Source organism: Rousettus aegyptiacus, unplaced genomic scaffold, assembly GCF_014176215.1.
Source record: "Rousettus aegyptiacus isolate mRouAeg1 unplaced genomic scaffold, mRouAeg1.p scaffold_m13_p_3, whole genome shotgun sequence".
Classification (NCBI taxonomy): domain Eukaryota; kingdom Metazoa; phylum Chordata; class Mammalia; order Chiroptera; family Pteropodidae; genus Rousettus; species Rousettus aegyptiacus.
In genome coordinates this window covers 812,404-828,343 of record NW_023416306.1, presented here as the reverse complement: position 1 = coordinate 828,343, position 15,940 = coordinate 812,404, and the positions used below count along the sequence as shown (strand labels likewise).

The following is a 15,940-nucleotide window of genomic DNA, read 5'->3' as shown; positions in this document are numbered from 1 at the left end:
GGGGCAGGGCAGACAGACCCAGGCCCCAGGAGCATGGGACTGCTGGGCCAGAGGGAAGCTTCGGTCCTTCCTAGGTCAGCGAGGACCGAGGGCAGCCGGCTGGGTCCTCATGCTCATCCCACACCTGAAGTCCTTCCAGGAATCTCGTGCTGGCTTTGGTCGGCCAGGGCCGCCGTCACTTCCCTCCAGGAATGGGGGAGGGCGTCCTAAGCACAAGGCCTGCCTGACTTCTCCTGCCTGAAGGGGACCAGGAGCCCTCCCCCTGGCTCTGCACCCCTCCTCCAGCCTACCATGGAAAGGCCTCACCCTGCAGAGGGCCAGTCCCCCTCCCAGTGTGGTGTCCCACAGATTCCCGTCTGTCACCACAGGGGTCGCACCCCCCACTGCCCACAGGTCAGGGAGACCCCAGGGCCAGGTGGAGACAGGGCCAAGGAACCCCCCACATCTCTGGGTACCCAGGAAAGGAGTTGGGGCACTCTGACCCCACCCCTACCCCTTCTCGGGCTGGCCCGCTCACAGCCTCCCTCTCTGGGGAGATGGTTACAGATCCCTGCAGGCCCCACCAGCACATGACCTCTGCAGGGGAACCCCACCAGGGAGAGCCCCGGACTGGAGGCAAGGGAGCCAGGCCCAGGACGGGGGGCTCTGCTGGCTGGGGGTTGAGCACCTCTGCACTGTGCTTCGTGTGGGGCTCCTGACACCGCCCCCAGCTGAGGCCCACAGCCAGGCAGCGACCCCCTCCCCGATGCTCCTGCCCCTTGGCTGCAGGCGGCTGTGGCCCCGCCCCAGCCACAGTGCGTGTGGCAGTCAGGACATGGTCCCTGCAGAGCCACCCCACTGCCCAGTGCCCAGGACCTCCGCACCCGGCTCCCCTCACTAAACCCGGGGTGGCGTGTCATGCCCAGGATGGCAGGGTGCTGAGAGCTCTCTGCGGGTGCCTGACATTTGATGGGCTCGGGAGGCGTCGGCAACCACCAGGGCCATGCTTCCTGCCTCCAGTCAGTCCCCAGGGGCCAGTGGGCTGGGGGGTCCTCCTATTTGCTGAGCCTCCAGGTTTACTGAGGCAGCCTTGCTGAGAATGAGAGTGAGAAGGGCGGGGAAGAGGCCAGGAGGGGGAGGGGAGGGGCAGGGTGTCGTGTCCGGCTGTCTGAGACGGCCCTGGCCAAGGTGGAGGGCTAAGTGGTGTCTACGCATTTGACTTGGGGCCGTCTTCACGGAGCAGAGCCGAGCTGTGAGGGACAGGAGGCCCGCCCACGCCGGAGCAGGGCACAGCCCGGCAGGTTCCCGTGCTGCTTTAGTGGCCAGGGCACCGCAGGGAACGCAGGTCTGGACCAGGGATCAGTGTGCACAGAGGACTGGGTGGCCTGCCCTCCGGACCCTCGGGCCTCTCTCCTGCCTCTCCACGTCGCAGGCCCTGGGCCAGGAGGGAGGCACTGTCCAGGTGGAAGGGGTCCGTCTGCTCAGATGCTCGCCCTCCAGCACGGGCGTGTGGGAGGCAGGTGATGGGAAGGGCGGAGATGCTCAGCCTGGCCGGTGAGGGGTGGGCTGGCACAGCATGATTTCCTCAGGGTGCCAGGGGAGGGGCAGGGTGCACTGGCCTGCCACCCACCCACCTCTGTATGCAGAAATGAAGATGGGGGGTCTGGGGTCCCAGGACGAGATGGCCATCCTCCGAGTTTACCCCAGCTCTCCTGGCCTGCCGGGGCCCAAAGATGGGTGCCGGGCTCCAGGGTGGAGGTGCTTCTCCCCGGCCAGCCCGCCCTGCCCCCGCCCAGGGGATGGGGTCCAGTTCGGCCCTTGTATTTGCAGGAGAGCAGGCCCCCCAGGCAGCCCAGGGAAGACAGGGCTGGCCAGGAGCAGATAAGAGGGGTGACCACTGGCCCTCTGCCAGGGGGTGTGCCCGGGATCCCCCAGGATCAGGAAGGCAGAGCAACTGCACCATGCCCCCAAGCGCTGTCACCCAGGCTCTGCCAGCTCCGCCCCTCCCCCCCAGTTCCCAGTAGGCCCCTCCCACCACGGACGCAGAAATTCAGACGTTCAGACGACTTCGTTAGAGGAAGGAGAATTTATTGCCGGGGGAGCAGCGAGGAGCGCGCGAGGCTCCCAGCCCTACAGCCCAGAGACTTGGCTAAGACCACCCCTCGCTTACTCTCAGGAGCCCAAGTTGACCTAGAAGCTTCCCTCCACCCAGAGAGTGCCGAGGGTGCAAAGGGGTGCGGCCTGGGCAAGATCCACCACATGACCCTCCTGCAGAGCCCCCTCAGAGCACCAGCCCAAGCCGACGGTCCTCTCTGGCGCTGGAGATTGAAGACACCTCATCGAGGGGGGCCTCCAGCTTTGACAGCAGCCTCCTGTCCCACCCAGGCCAGGAGCGAGGAGCCCCAGGAGTTCTCATCTGACCCACTGCTGACCACGGCACCAGGCTGATGGGGAGGCACGGGGCTATGGCGGCGAGTTCAGGAAGGGTCGTTGACCCTAAAAATAAAAGTCAATGATTTTCCTGGCAGAGGGGCTTATTTGGGAATAGCAAAGCGTTGCGATTAGGGATAAGCAAGGCATAGCGCTCCTGCACCCCGATAACACCCCCATACACCGACAGCACCTCGACATTACCCTGCAGCCCAAAAATGCCCCTTTACCCCAACAGTGCCCCTGCACCCTCACAGTGCCCTTGTGCCCTGACGGCACCCCTGCATCCCTCTGTGCTGCAACAGCACTCCGCATCAGAACAGCACCCCTGCCTGCTCCGCTGCTGAAACACTAAGCCTCAGCCGGACGTCCACGGAGCCCGCGCCCCTGCGGGGCCGCCAGTGCTGTCCCTCCACACTTAGAGGAGCCGAAGGTCCCACCGGGCTTCCCGCGGCAGATGGCGATCTGATCCCAGGGCCCACGCTTCGCCCCTCGCCCTTGTCTCCCTCCACATGGCGTCGGGAACCTCCTGCAAATAGGCCACGCTCAGTCCCACTCAGCAGTTCACATGTGAGGGTTCTCCGCCGAGACCTCCGCGCACGGTCTCTGCGAGGGCCTCCTGGGGGGCGCACCCCCACACGCTGTGGTCCCTCCCTGTTCTCCCCACTGCGTTCTCCTGATCTCTCCTGGCTGTTTACCTGTCCGGGCTATAAGGGCAGGGGCTCGGGCTCCTCCGTGGGGCTCCCAGCTCCTAGCACAGGACGGACACCAACTCTGGGCTTATAGCATTTTTGGAATTAATTTATTAAATAATCATTGGATACGTCGCTACTTCGTGGTCGTTTTCAAGAGATTCAATCCCTTAAGCAAAGCGCCCACCGCAGCAGTTAATACTCTCAATAATCCTTACGCGTCTGCGAGTCTGGATGTAAGGCGGGGGGTGACCGAGGCGGGGCCCGGGCGGAGCGCGCGCCGCGAGCCCGGCGTCCAACGTCACAGAACCCGGGCTCTGGAGGGCGCTCCAGGCCCCGCCCCCCGCCCCCCCGCGGCGCAGGCCGCCCACCAGGCCCCGCCTCGGCCCGCCCCCTCGGCCCGCTCCTGCGCAGACCCGCTCGCCCGGCCCCGCCAGCCATGGTGAACTTGGGCCTGTCCCGGGTGGACGACGCCGTGGCCGCCAAGCACCCGGTGAGAAGGGCGGCCCGGAAGGCGGGCGCGGACCTCAGAAGCGGATCTGAGCGGGGTGGGAGGCTCGGTGGGGGTGTCCCCGTCAGGGAAGACGGGTAGAGAGTCGAGACCCTCTTGCTATGGGAATCGGGGCATCCTGGTTGGGCATGGGGGTGGTGCATGTGTCCAAACCCTCAGGGCCTCGTGACGAGGGTCCCTCCCCCACGGCCAGTGTGTGCCCAAAGGAGTGGCAGGAGGGACGATGAAGAAACAGGGAGGGGATCTGAGTCTTCCACCCCCTCCCCCTTCCCAGGGACTGGGGGAGTATGCCGCGTGCCAGTCGAACGCCTTCATGAAGGGCATTTTCACCTTTGTCACAGGTAGGCTGGGTCTGGGTGTCCTCGGGTGGAGGGACCTCATCCTCCCGTCTCACCCTGACTCCCCAGCAGGTGGCGCCATGTCGGCTGCCTGCTGGTGCTGGGAGCCTGGCAGGTGCCTGTGGGCACTCAGGCTGTAGCCGGGCGGTTCCCTGGCTGCCCCTGGACAGGCTGGCTGATGTGAACCGTGTCTCTGGCAGGCACCGCTGCGACCTTGGGCCTCCAGATGTCCATTCAGAGGAAGCTGAAGTACCCCTTTCAGTGGCATGTGCTGGTTGCAGTGGGTGGGTACCTCAGAGTGGGTGCCTGGGGTCCCTGAAACACACCCGAGTTGCCAGTGGGGGGGGGGGGGTTCCAGGCATCCCTGCCTCCTGGGATTGGACCCCAGTTCTTGGTGGGAGCCCTACCCAAGTCCCCCACCAGCATTTCCCCAGAACAATCCTGTGCCGAGGTTCTTCTTCCCTGAGACATGCGGAGGCCCCGGCTCCCCAGCCTACCAGCCGTCGCCTCTGCTCCCTAGTCACAGGCTCGGTGGCCAGCTACTGGGTGACGCGGGTGGAGTCACAGAAATGCAGCCACCTCTGGCTCTTCCTGGAAACGGGGCAGCTCCCCACTGACGTGCACACAGGTGAGAGGCCCGGGGGCGGCAGGACGCAGCACCGGAGTTTTAGGCAGGCAAGCGTGGGGCCGAGGTGTGGGCTGGACAGGGCCCCTGCCCTGGCCTGCACATCCTTGAGTGCCGTGTGCACAGCGGACAGACCTCTCTGAGCCCCAAGTGCAGAAGGAAGACCCAGGAGGGGTTGGGCGACCCAGAGGTGCGGGGTGCAGAGTGAGGAGTGTGGGTGCCCCTCCTGGATCCAGAGGCCAGGCGTCAGACTCCGAGCTGATCGCTCTCAGGCGGGGCCTCCATGGCTGCGTCCTCGTTACAGGCCTCTGTGTTAGCCACTGCAGAGAGGGTGCAGGGGCCAGGAGCAGCACTGGTGTGCGGATGGAGCCGTCCCTGTCCCCTCTTACAGGTCAGCGCAGTTAGGAGAGCTCCAGCCGGGGCGCACCAGGCCTGGGGCTAGAGAGTTCTAGAGCACAGCCGACCCTCCCTGCACCCGAAGGTACCCGAGCCATGTCCTCTGCACACGTGTGCCCAGGTCTCCCAAGCCATGCAGTCTGCTCCCGCCCCGAGCCCGGGCCCTGCCCCAGAGGCCGGGCCAGAGAGGGCCCTTCCCGGGCTAGCGTCCTGTAGGGCAGCGAGGAACACGGTGGATGCAGAGGAGAGGACTGGCACCTGCCCCGTGCGCAGCTCCGGCGCCCGGCGGTGCTCCCTGGTGCCCCGCATCCCCCACAGTCAGAGGTGACAGATGCTCCCGGCGTCGTGGGACTAATAAACGTCTTGCTTTTTCCCATCTGAGTCCTGCAGTGATTGGGACGTCAAAGCAGGAAGAAGCTGAGAGACAAATGTCACCTTAGGGCCACATGGCTGATAATGGAGGCCATGCCATGCAGTTCCTAACACTGAACCCCAGAATTGGACACTCCTGCCGGCCCTGTAAGACTACGAGTCCTCGCCTTGTGGGGGTCACTTCTGTGCAACGTGGCGTGGAGGAGCAGTGCAGCCTAGCGCCCAAGAGACGAGGGACAGGAGGTGGCTATGCCCCACCTCTTGTCGTCCCAAACACACCAATCGGACGGTGGCATTTCTCTCCAGGGGCGGAGGGAGGCCAGAGCCAGCTTCCTGGACATCTGTCCTCATGGAGGAGAAGCACAGGCAGAGGTGACGTGAACCTGGGCACGTCCCCTGTCCTTTGCAGTTGGGTTGTCAGTCACACTGGAGGCACACAGCACGGGGCCATGCTGTTTGAGCTCAGCTCAGTCTGTGCCTCCTGGCATGGCCGGTCATTCCAGAGGACATCCACGGGGCACCTGTTACACACAGGGACTCTGCTGGTGGGAAGGGCAGCCGTGGCATAAGCAAGCTGGAGCGAGTTCCCCTACGTGCGGAAGTCCAGGTGGGTGGCCTGGAGCTGACGGGGCCAGGGACCCAGGCTCCTTTTAGTCTGTTCCCTGTGGTAATGGCCTCTATTCCAAATCCGCCTCATGGCCCCGGGCAGCTGTGCCAGCTCCAGCCATCATGTCTTCATTCCAGCCAACAGGAAGGAGAAAGGAGGACATTTCACTCACCATTCTGCTTTAACTGCATTGGCCAGAACTAAGTCGTGGGGTACACTTGTGCAAAGGCACCTAGAAAGACAGCCTTGCTCTGGGCAGCCATGTGCCCCACTAAAATTCAGGGGTTCTCTCTGAGCAAGAAGGGAGAACCAGTACTGGGGGACAGCAAGCAGGTTCTGCTTCAAGCCCTGGGAGAAGGGGACAGGAAGCTGACCATGCACGTGGCAGGCCCTTCCAGCCAGCCCCCTGACGGAAGGGCCTGGGCTCGGAGGTGGGCAGAGGGTGAACTCGGAGCTTAGACCACACTGGATTCACTTTTTAAAAGATGAGTGACCGGTGGCGGGGGGCAAAGGGAGGGGGAAGAATAAATAAAATGTTAAAACAATAAATAGTTTAAAAAACATAATAAATAAAATATGAGTGACCAGACAGGTAAAGGATCTATGTGAGAGATCACAGAGGACGTTGGGTGCTGTAACCGCACGTGGGGGAAGGCCATTGTTATGCTGAACTGCAGCCCCCCAAAATCACACATTACAGCCCTAACCCCAGGGCCTCAGAATACGGCGGCATTTGGAGCTAGGGCCTCTGAAGAGGCGATTAAGGTGAAATGAGGTGGGCCCTGATCCAGCCTTACTGGTGTGTTTATGAGAGATTAGGATACAGACAGGTGCAGAGTAAAGGCCATGTGGAGACACAGGGAGCAGACGCTGTCTGCAGGTCCAGGAGAGAGGCCTTGGGAGGAACCCACCCTGCCCACGCAGGGACCTCGGGGTCTGGCCTCCGGGGTGTGGGGAATAAGGCCCTGTTCTGTGAGCCACCAGCCCAGCGACCTCACGCAGCGCCGCTGGATAAAGTAACCCATCGGTGTGCACCCCCTGGAGTCCCAGGCTGTGGGCGTTTGTGGCACATGGCTCCGAGGGGAGCTTGGGCTGGCGGTACAGATGGGGGGCTGACCCCTCCTGGAGTAACATATAAAGCTAGACACAGGAATTCCCCAGGGAAGCGGAGGCAGACAGGGCGGCGCCAGGCAGTGGACGAAGCTCAGGGAAGGATGGGGTAGTGAGGGTCGAGGCTGGTGGTCTCACGAGCCAGGTCGCCCAGGGCGCACTGTGTGAACTCGGGTGGTGGGGAGCGTGGGGAGCCTGCAAGGCAGCAAAGGGTCGGGAGTTGTAGGCGGCTCGGTAAAGGGGATGGGAAAGTGTAGGGGGGGCCAGTGTGGGGTGCACTGCCAAACCACAAGGCACTTCCCTGTGGAAGAAGGGTGCCCGGCCCAGGCAGTGATCCTGAGCACAGCGGCCATGAGACTCAAGTGTCCTGGGACACCCCCGGGCTGGCTTGAGGCGGAGTGCTGGCGGAGCAGGCCAGGAATCCCAGGGTTCCCTGGGCTTCGAGAACCTTGGCCCCCATCACAAAGGGGCCAGATTCCGGGGACAATCTCGAGTGTGGCTCTGCCGAGCAGGCCCGGCACAGGGCGTGCAGGGGTGCCGAGGGCCACCATGAAAACGCGGAGCGAGGTGGAACTGGACGAGCAGATCCAGGAGCTGAAGACCATCACCCGGCTCCAGGGTGGGCCCACCACCGGGGGCCCACCCCCCACCCGGCTCAGGGGCTCTGGGGTGCAGGACTTTCCATTTTAGCACAGCGATGGGCCTGGGTAAACCGAGCGAGTGGTCACCCCACCCTCCACCCCAAAACTGGTAGCAGAATCCAAGGGGCCTGCCACGCAGGGGGCAGGATTGGGGAGAGGAGAAGCTGAGGGGCTTCAAGACTTGTGAGCATTGCAGGCCCCAAAGCCAGAGGGGACAGGAAGGGATGCAGGTCCGGCAGGGATCACAGGACGTGCCCATCCCCGGCTTCCACGTCACTGTCTGCACTGCCCGGGGCCGCTGCCCGCTGAGAGCAGGGGCCGACCACAGGGCAGGGGATAGGAGCCTGAGGGGGAGGCAGCGCGCCCCCTGCTGCCAGCCTCCCACCCCGCGAGCCGGCCGGGCCCCTGGCCTGGACCCTAGCTGCTGCATCTCCTCGGCCGCCCACAGAGCAATGCCGGGCGCTGCAGATCCAGGCCGTGAAGGAGAAGACGGTCAAGAACAAGGCGACGCTGGCTCACCTGCGCAGCAACATCCGCCAAGGGGCCCAGGACTGGGCTCTGGCCAAGAAGGTGCGCAGTCCCGCCCGCTCCCTGCTGCCTGGGGCGAGGGTGGGGCGGGCACGTGCTGAAACGCACGCAGGTGGACGGCGGGCTCCTCTGCCCCCTTCCCCGCTCCGACCCCAACCTTTGTGGAGCCAGGTAGCATCTGAGCAGGGGTTCGCGGGGACCTTGGCTGGGTTCGTCACTCCAGCGAGCCCATCCCAGAAGGCGGGGCGGGTTCCCCGATTAGGTTCCCTTTCCTGAGCTATCCCGTCCAGCAGGGGCCGCTCTGGCTCGCTGGCCATGTACAGGAGCCCTGGGACCCCGCTCCAGCCCTCATCACATCTGAGCTGGGATGGCCTGGAAGCTGTCCTGTAGCGCTCTGCGTCCTGGGGTCTTGATGCTGGGCTGGCACAGGGCAGAAGAGGCCCAGGGAGAATGCCTGGAGGGGTCAGCGGCAGGGGGAGGCAGAGGTGCCGCCCCCAGTCTCCCGCCCTCAGCTCGGCTGCCGCCACCCCACACACAGTACGACCAGCGGACCATCGCCAAGGCCTGCGGGAAGGATGTTCCCATGAGGCTGGCGCACTGCCGCTGCACTATGGAGGTGAGGCTGCGGGCGGGGCCCCTCAGTCCCACCCAGCCAGTGCACCCCTCCACTAAACAACACTGAGGAGCCGGTGGGAGGGCGGAACGAGTTTCCCACCCCAGGGTCCCTCCCTGCCGCCCCGGTGCCGACGGGCTGGCGACGCGCTGAGCACCCACGCGCGGGCCGCGCTCCCCGACCCAGGTGGCGCGGGAGAAGCTGCGCAAATACGTCTTCGATCGCGTGAACGTGCACAACGTGCTGACCCACCTGGTGCGGCGGCGCGGGCAGCAGTTGGAGAGCATGCGGCAGGAGCTGGCCAGCCTGCAGAAGCAGCCCGAGGCCACCAAGGAGGAGCAGCGCTTGCTGCAGGTGGGGCGGAGCCTCGTGAGGGGAGTGGGAGGGGCTCCTCCTGGGGGCGGAGCCTCGGGCAGACCGAGGCGGCCTCGGGCGGAGGAGGCGGGACTCCGTGGGGGGGAGCTCGGAGGGGCGGGGCTTGGGGCGGGGCCCTGGGGCGGGACTTCATGCGGTAGGCGGGGCTTGGTGAATGAGACCCTCCCTCCTCGGGAAAAAGCCCACCATCCTGAGCCGGCCTTAGCGTCTCTAGGGGGCTTGGCTCGCATTGTGCCCTTGGGGCTGTCTCCAGGTCATTCGGCAGCTGGAGAACAACATCGAAAAGACCACGATGAAGATCACTACGAGCCAGAACATCCACCTGCTCTACGTGGACCTGCTGGATTATCTGAAGAAAGTGAGCCCCTCGCCCTGCACGCCAGCCCCAAGGAGCCGCGCTGGTCGAGATGGGCGGGGGTCTCAGGCCCCAGCCTGTGTGCAGGGCCGGGATCTCGGTGGGGACGGGAGCCCCTGGGGCAGGGCCCATCACGCGGGGCGGACTGAGCCCTGCTTCGGGTGCCCGCCAAGCAGAGGCGCCAGCGTCCCTTGCAACATTCTTTCAGGAACGCCTTTTACTCCTCCGAGGAGGCGTCTTATGGGATAGGTTAGAGTCGTTTGGATTTTCCTGCACGTACTTGGTTTAGTGTGGTTTTACTTTGATTCTCGTTTTTTGTTCCCTGGCCTCTGAGGGCATGAGACCTGCACCCTCAGAAAGTCCCAGGGCAAGTCGCCTTAGAGCAGGCTGGTGACCTAGGTTTGCTGCCCACTTCTACCCAGCCAGCTGCCCTGCTGCCTGTGGAGGAGGCCAGGAGGCAGCTCCCAGGGGCCACGAGCCCTCTGTGAGGCCAGACGCCTGCATGGGGCGCCCCCTGTGGAACCCCGCAGCAGAGCACAGGCGCCTGCCACCGGCCGGTGGGGTGGGCCGTACGTGGGGAGGACAGGAAGGCTGGCGGCTGGGAGCCAGCGTGCTGGGAGGAGGCGCTCAGCAGGGAGGGCAGCGAAAGGGAGGGGAGCGCCCGGACGTCCTCACCCTGAGGCCGGAGGGCAGTGGGGCCGGCGGGGTGACAGCCGGGGTGACAGCCGGAGATGTGGTTTGGGAGGAGGGTGCGATCGGCTCTCCCCGGCTGGGGTCACAGCCTCCCACATCCTCACCGTGGCCCCCGAAGCCAGGCAGCACACAGCTTTGCCCTCCCACCTGTCCCTCTGGCCTCAGCGCCTGGTCCTGGAGACTCGCCCGGAGGCGCTGTTCACCTTTCCTTCCCGGGCCTCCTCCTCCTCAGGCCCCCTCCCACTCCAGCTGCACTCCAGGGTCCAGCCCCTCCTTTTCCTGGGCACACCGTGTCCTCTTGGGGGCACCTTCCTGTCTTTCCAGCACATATGCATTAACAAATAACACACGTGATCACCTGTGTTTTTTAAAAAAAAGCGAAGTTCCGCATTGTAGTTATCAATGACAAAACACTGAGAGCCAAGGTCTCGTGGACACTCGGGACCCTGGCCCCGTTCTAAGTGCCTCACGGTACGTTCTAAGGCGACCTCGACAGCACCCTCTGGACGAGCCATCGTCACCGGTTTTATAGATGGGGATGCTCGGAGAGGTTAAGTGGTTCCCCCAAGGTCCCACAGCCTTGAGCCCCGAGTCTCTGACCCCAAACCCATTCTGAGCCTTTCCGCTTCACTGTAGACAACAGCCGCTCCCAAGTGTGGGCCTCCCTGGGTTTGAGTCACTTCTCACGGTGGGACCTGTTGCTGGAAATTCTCTAGGCTGTCTGTCCCTGGGCGGTGGGAGAGTCCACCAGGAAAATGCTGTGTCCCTCCCAAAACATTGTCACTTGCTCTGTGCCCAGCAGGGGGCTGGGGCCACAGGCCACTGTCCTTGGGTGCTCACAGTCTGGGTGAGGGGTGGGGGGCAGGTGCGGCCCCTCTGTAGGGGCCACAAGAGAAGCGGGGAGGGGCCGGGGTGGCCGGCGTAGAACAGGGCAGCACGTGGATGGCCCGTAGCACCTGGGCCATCAGGCTCCGTGGCCACCACCTGGTCTTGCCCTTTCGATGCAGGAGCTGGCAGGATACCCCACAGAGCTGGACAAGCTGCAGAATCTTGTGGTGGACTACTGCTCGGAACTGTCGGATATGACGGTCATGTCCTATGACGCCATGATGATTACGGATGAGGTCAAGGTGAGCTCAGGCCCCTGGGCTCGGGGGCCCTGGAAGGCTCTTTCGGACCTGTCTGGCCCAGGGTCCATCAGGACGGCCCCACGCCCATGCCGCCGGCAATCACTAGAGGAGTCCAGTGCAGCCCCCTCCCCACCGGCTGGGGTCACAGCCTCCCACATGGGAAAAATCCCTGCTTGCACTGTGGCCGTGGACAGGGTGTGTCCCACATGGCAGAAGCCATGGGATAGACGGAGCTGGGAGAGAGCTGGCCCGGGCTGGGCCGGGCCACCCACTCACCCCGTCTATGCCAGGGCCCCCTCAAGACCCCTGCGAGGCCACGTGTCCCATCCTCTTGACGTGGGCAGTGGGAGGAGGCAGCGCTCATCCAGTCCCATGGCCTCGGGCCAGTGCTGCCAGTGCTGTGGGCACAGCCTGCCCAGGGAGGTGGCGTCGAGAGGGCCCTGCAGGCCTGAGGAGCTTGGAGGCCAGGAGCCTGGGCGCAGGTGTCGGCCCCCACCTGGCCTGGAGCCTTGGAGGAGACCGGCGTCCAGACGCTGGTTGCTCGGGCCAGCGCTGGAGCAGGGTGGGCGAACGCAGAGCACAGAAGCCTCCGGAAAGCCGTGGCGCGGAAGCCCGGCACCAGCCGCAAACAGCGAGCGAGAGGGCGCGTCAGGAGGCGCCGGCGGGGCGGCGGGGCGGCGGGGCGGCGGGGCCAGCCACCGGAGCGGGGCGCCCCGGGAGTGTGCCGCGCAGGAAGGGCAGCTGCTCAGAGGCCCCGCCGGGGAGGGCACGGTGGGGCCCGAGGAGGACGGCGGAAGTGGCCGGAGGCGCCCCGCTGTTGGGAGAAGGCGGTACCCCAGTCCAGGAAGCTGGGGACTGAGAGGGACCGCCGGGTCCAGCGCCACGGGAGGCCTGAGACAGACCCCGGCCGCCGCCCCGTGTCCGCAGATGAGCCTGAGGCAGAAGGAGGCCTCCTTCATCCAGGAGCGCCGGGCGCGCGAGACCCGGCTCACCCAGCAGAAGAAGCTGATTGACAAGATCCACACCAAGGAGACCAGCGAGAAGTTCCGCCGGGTGAGCCCCCTGCGGACCCCCACTGTGGCACCTGGGAAGTGGGGTGGCCCCTCCTCAGCTCACCCCCTTCTCCTCCCACCAGGGCCACAGGGACTCGGACTATCCTTCCGCTCTGATGAGCACAGAGACCCCGAAAGGTAAGCGGTCAGCTCCCTGCCTGCCCCCAGCCAGGGTCCCGAGAGGCCAGCCCCGGCACCCAGTCAGGTTGCCCAGTGACTGGCAGTGGCTGGGGTGAGGGAGACAGAGGCACCCTGCCTCTCCCTAGCTGTACCTGCAGAGGCCAAGAACCAGCGGCCACAGCTTTGAGCTCGCGGCTGACTAATTGTGGCTGAGCCCCCGGCTTTTAAGCTATAAACCACTTTGGCATCCCATGGCCCGGTCACCCATTGATGCCTCAGAAGAGATGAGTCGAGTCCCCCAGGTCCCTGAGCTGCCTCCAAGAAGCACCACTAAGCTCCATGGAGCCAGGCCGCTTCCGCTGCCCCTGTGGATGGGCTGGCTTGGAGGAGGGAGCCAGTTAAGGTGCAGGCGGCTCTGACGGGGACCCAGCTCTTGGGTGGCTCCCCCTGGTGACTGGGCATGTATAGAGGCAGCCGGGGCCTGACAAAGAGCTCCCATGCCATGCCTGCCTGCTGGCCCTCCTTCCCCTCTGCTCGGCCCAGTGAGGAGAAGAGAGAACTCCCAGATCGATATCGAGTACCAGACGTACCTGATCGCCTTGGTGGAGAAAATCAAGAGCGCCGTGCACTGCTCCCACCTCTGGGTACTTTTCCTTGGCGCTCCCGGGGAGTCAGGGGGAGGGCGGGTGGGGGTCCAGCCCCTGCCCAAGGCCCTGTGAACAGGGCCAGGCCTTGCAGGCGCCTTTTGCATGAATGGACACACAACACTACGGCCCCATGGCTCAGCGGAGAGGGCCCTCCCGGGACACAGCTGCCACATCAGAGCCACATTCCTGGGACCTCCAGAGCCATGGAGTATGAGGATCCAAACGCTGAGGGTGTGGCCTGCACCTCCAGTCCCGACCCCATCCCAAACCGGCAGCATCGTGAGGAGCAGATGCCTCCCCGCCTGTCCCCCGTTCCCTTTAATCCGATCTGGGCTTATTATTAGTAAGTCTTGAGCTCCTGTCCACGGCCCTGGGTAAGCTTGTCCATCTTGGCCAAGCAACTCACAGCCATGCATTCTTGGCAGTGGGCTCCGGTCTCTGCCTGGGGGTTAGCTGCCCTCTGCTTGTCGTGCGGGTTACGTGCAGTGACGCAAACACACTTCACCCCATGGTTGGCCCCTCATAAGCCCTCGGTGCTCAGCTGTGGTTGACGCCATTGCTGACCCCGGGAAGGACCCAGAAGAAGCCAGTTGTGTGGGCTGCTGCCCTCCTAGCTCACACCTGCTTTCTCCCCACCGGCTCGGCCAGGACATCGCAGGCCGGTTCCTGGCTCAGAGGAACACGGAGGACAACCTGGAGCTGCAGATGGAGGACTGTGAGGAGAGGCGGACTGCGCTGGAGGCTCTGATGGGAAAACTGGAGGCAGAGGAGGAACTGCTCAAGTTCCACCAGACTCCCAGCTCCGTCAGGTACCCTGGCGGCCCTGCCTCTCTCCGGGGCCACCCACCAGGCTGGGCCGAGGGTACTCACTGCCCACGAGCCTGCGAGTTCTCCAAAGATGAGCTGGGGCGATGCCACGGGCCTGCATCTGGGCTCTTGAGCCCCTGAACTTAGCACAGCACCCAACATAGGACCCCGGCGCCTCACCCTCAGGTCTGTGCCACCCCCTCCCCATCGTCCTCAACAGCTTTAAGTCCATCCAGGACAAAATGAAGGACATGCTGAACGAAGAGGAAAAGAGGCTGCAGCTGGCCTACAGCAACATGACCAAGAGCCAGAAGCTGCTGCTCACCCTCCAGATGGGCATCGACAACCTGTACCTCCGGCTGGTGGGCATACCCCTGCCCAAGGCCCAGGTATTCGGCATGCGGGGAGGAGCTGCCCACTCAGGGTCCCTGGGAGCAGAGGGAAGACGAGCCCCTCCTTCTGGCCTGCAGAAGGACACCGTGCCCTCCAGCAGCCTGGACATGCACAGCAAGCTGGCCTACTGCGAGGGGAAGCTGCTGTACCTGGCTGACAGAGTGCAGCATCTGTTCAGGACCGAGGAGGTAGCCCCGGGCCTGGAGGGCAGAGGGCGCCCACTTTGTCTCACTCTGTCTCACTTTCTCTTGGAGCTGACAGTCCCCCACACCCCGCAGGTCAACACGAAAGTGAGAGATGCCCTGGAGTCTTCCACTCTGAAGGAGAGGCAGAACACCAGGATCAACTTCGAGGACTTGGAGGACGACATGATAGGTACAGGCTCTGGGCTGGGAGGCCAGGCCGCCCAGCGTGGGGAGAGAATGTAGGCGGTGGCTAGTCTGAGTTGTGCAGGCACAAAGGTGGGCACTGCACTCGCTCCATCTGACCAGGGAGCCTGGAGGGTCAGGGATGGAGAGGGCGTGTCAGTTGTACCTGCAGGGTTTTAATTTATGGGGGTGGCTTGGTGAGAACGTGGAGAGGCTAGTGCCATTGAAAGGAGGATTTATTCCATTTCCTGATACAGGGGAGGCGCGGGCCAGGAAGCAGAGAGGGGCCAGGGGGAGCCCCAGGCTAGAGCCTGTATCTGGGTTCCTGGGAAAGGGTGGGGTCAACAACTTGAGATCAGCTCCTTTGAATCCTTCCGGTGGGCTGGGGCATGGGGCTGTGCCAGTTGTCTGGTCCCTGGACCTGGGGTGTTGGGCAGGGGGCTGCTGGCTTGGGGAGAGTTTGACAAGGAGCGCGGGGTCTGCATTGGTCGGTCAGCGTGGAAGACGCCCAGGGCGGGCCATCTCTGGCTAGCCCGAACGCCCCATGGGGGGGCGGGTACAGAGAACACAGTGAGCGCCCGGCGCGCGACAGTGGCGCCGGCAGCCGGATCCAGGCCCTCCGGACGGGCTGCAGCCGGGCTGCGCCTCGGCTCCCCTCCTCCTCCCCCTCCCTTCTAGAAACCTTCCAGTTCGCTGACGTGGACCACAGCTACGTCCCGTCGCGGGCCGAGATCAAGAAGCAGGGGCAGCGGCTGATCGAGGGGAAGCTCAAGATGACTAAGAAGAAGAAGAAGTGACCCCCAGAGGAGGAGGAAACCCCTGGCCTTCCCCCCAGCCCCCACCCCCATGTCCGCACTTTAAATAAACATTTTTCCAGGACCGCTGGGAGCACGGGGACGGAGGACAAGAGTCTCAGGAAATGAACTCGGGGGGATGGAGATGTGGGAAATCGCGATGGGAAGACTGCGGGAAATGCAGTGCTCGCTGTAGATCCGTGGCCCCGGAGTCGAGGGGTGAGGGCGAGAAGAGAGGTCGGAGCGGACGCGCGGACAGAGACGCGTGCACCTGCATCTCCGCGCGGCCCGTCGCACTCCCATGTCCCTCGCGGCGCCCCGTAGCCGCGCGCCGCGCGCCCGCTGCCTCCTGCGCATGCGCGTC

The 15,940-nt window shown here is 64.4% G+C and overlaps 2 protein-coding genes across 7 annotated transcripts; both read left to right on the top strand.

The window, feature by feature from the left end:
• The first annotated feature begins 3,503 nt into the window (after positions 1–3,503).
• On the top strand, positions 3,504–7,205 carry TMEM141 (transmembrane protein 141). Of its 6 annotated transcripts, none has more exons than XR_004956327.1 (6): positions 3,504–3,594; positions 3,887–3,953; positions 4,151–4,234; positions 4,471–4,578; positions 4,967–5,056; positions 5,362–7,205. XR_004956327.1 is itself a non-coding variant. In XM_036239333.1 (5 exons), the coding sequence occupies exons 1-5, from the start codon at positions 3,541–3,543 to the stop codon at positions 5,409–5,411; spliced, it is 363 nt and encodes a 120-aa protein (XP_036095226.1). In that variant the 5' UTR covers positions 3,504–3,540; the 3' UTR covers positions 5,412–7,205. The 6 variants fall into 6 exon arrangements, 4 of the variants coding, with proteins under 4 accessions (XP_036095226.1, XP_036095228.1, XP_036095227.1 ...); XR_004956328.1 differs by having other exon boundaries at positions 5,354–7,205; XM_036239333.1 differs by lacking the exon at positions 4,967–5,056.
• Positions 7,206–7,277: 72 nt separating this feature from the next.
• On the top strand, positions 7,278–15,885 carry CCDC183 (coiled-coil domain containing 183). The gene is made up of 14 exons (XM_016131015.2): positions 7,278–7,679; positions 8,150–8,271; positions 8,768–8,845; positions 9,029–9,196; positions 9,471–9,575; positions 11,273–11,395; positions 12,323–12,448; positions 12,531–12,585; positions 13,111–13,211; positions 13,863–14,023; positions 14,242–14,410; positions 14,492–14,602; positions 14,693–14,789; positions 15,461–15,885. The coding sequence occupies exons 1-14, from the start codon at positions 7,304–7,306 to the stop codon at positions 15,577–15,579; spliced, it is 1,911 nt and encodes a 636-aa protein (XP_015986501.2). The 5' UTR covers positions 7,278–7,303; the 3' UTR covers positions 15,580–15,885.
• The last annotated feature ends 55 nt before the right edge of the window (positions 15,886–15,940 follow it).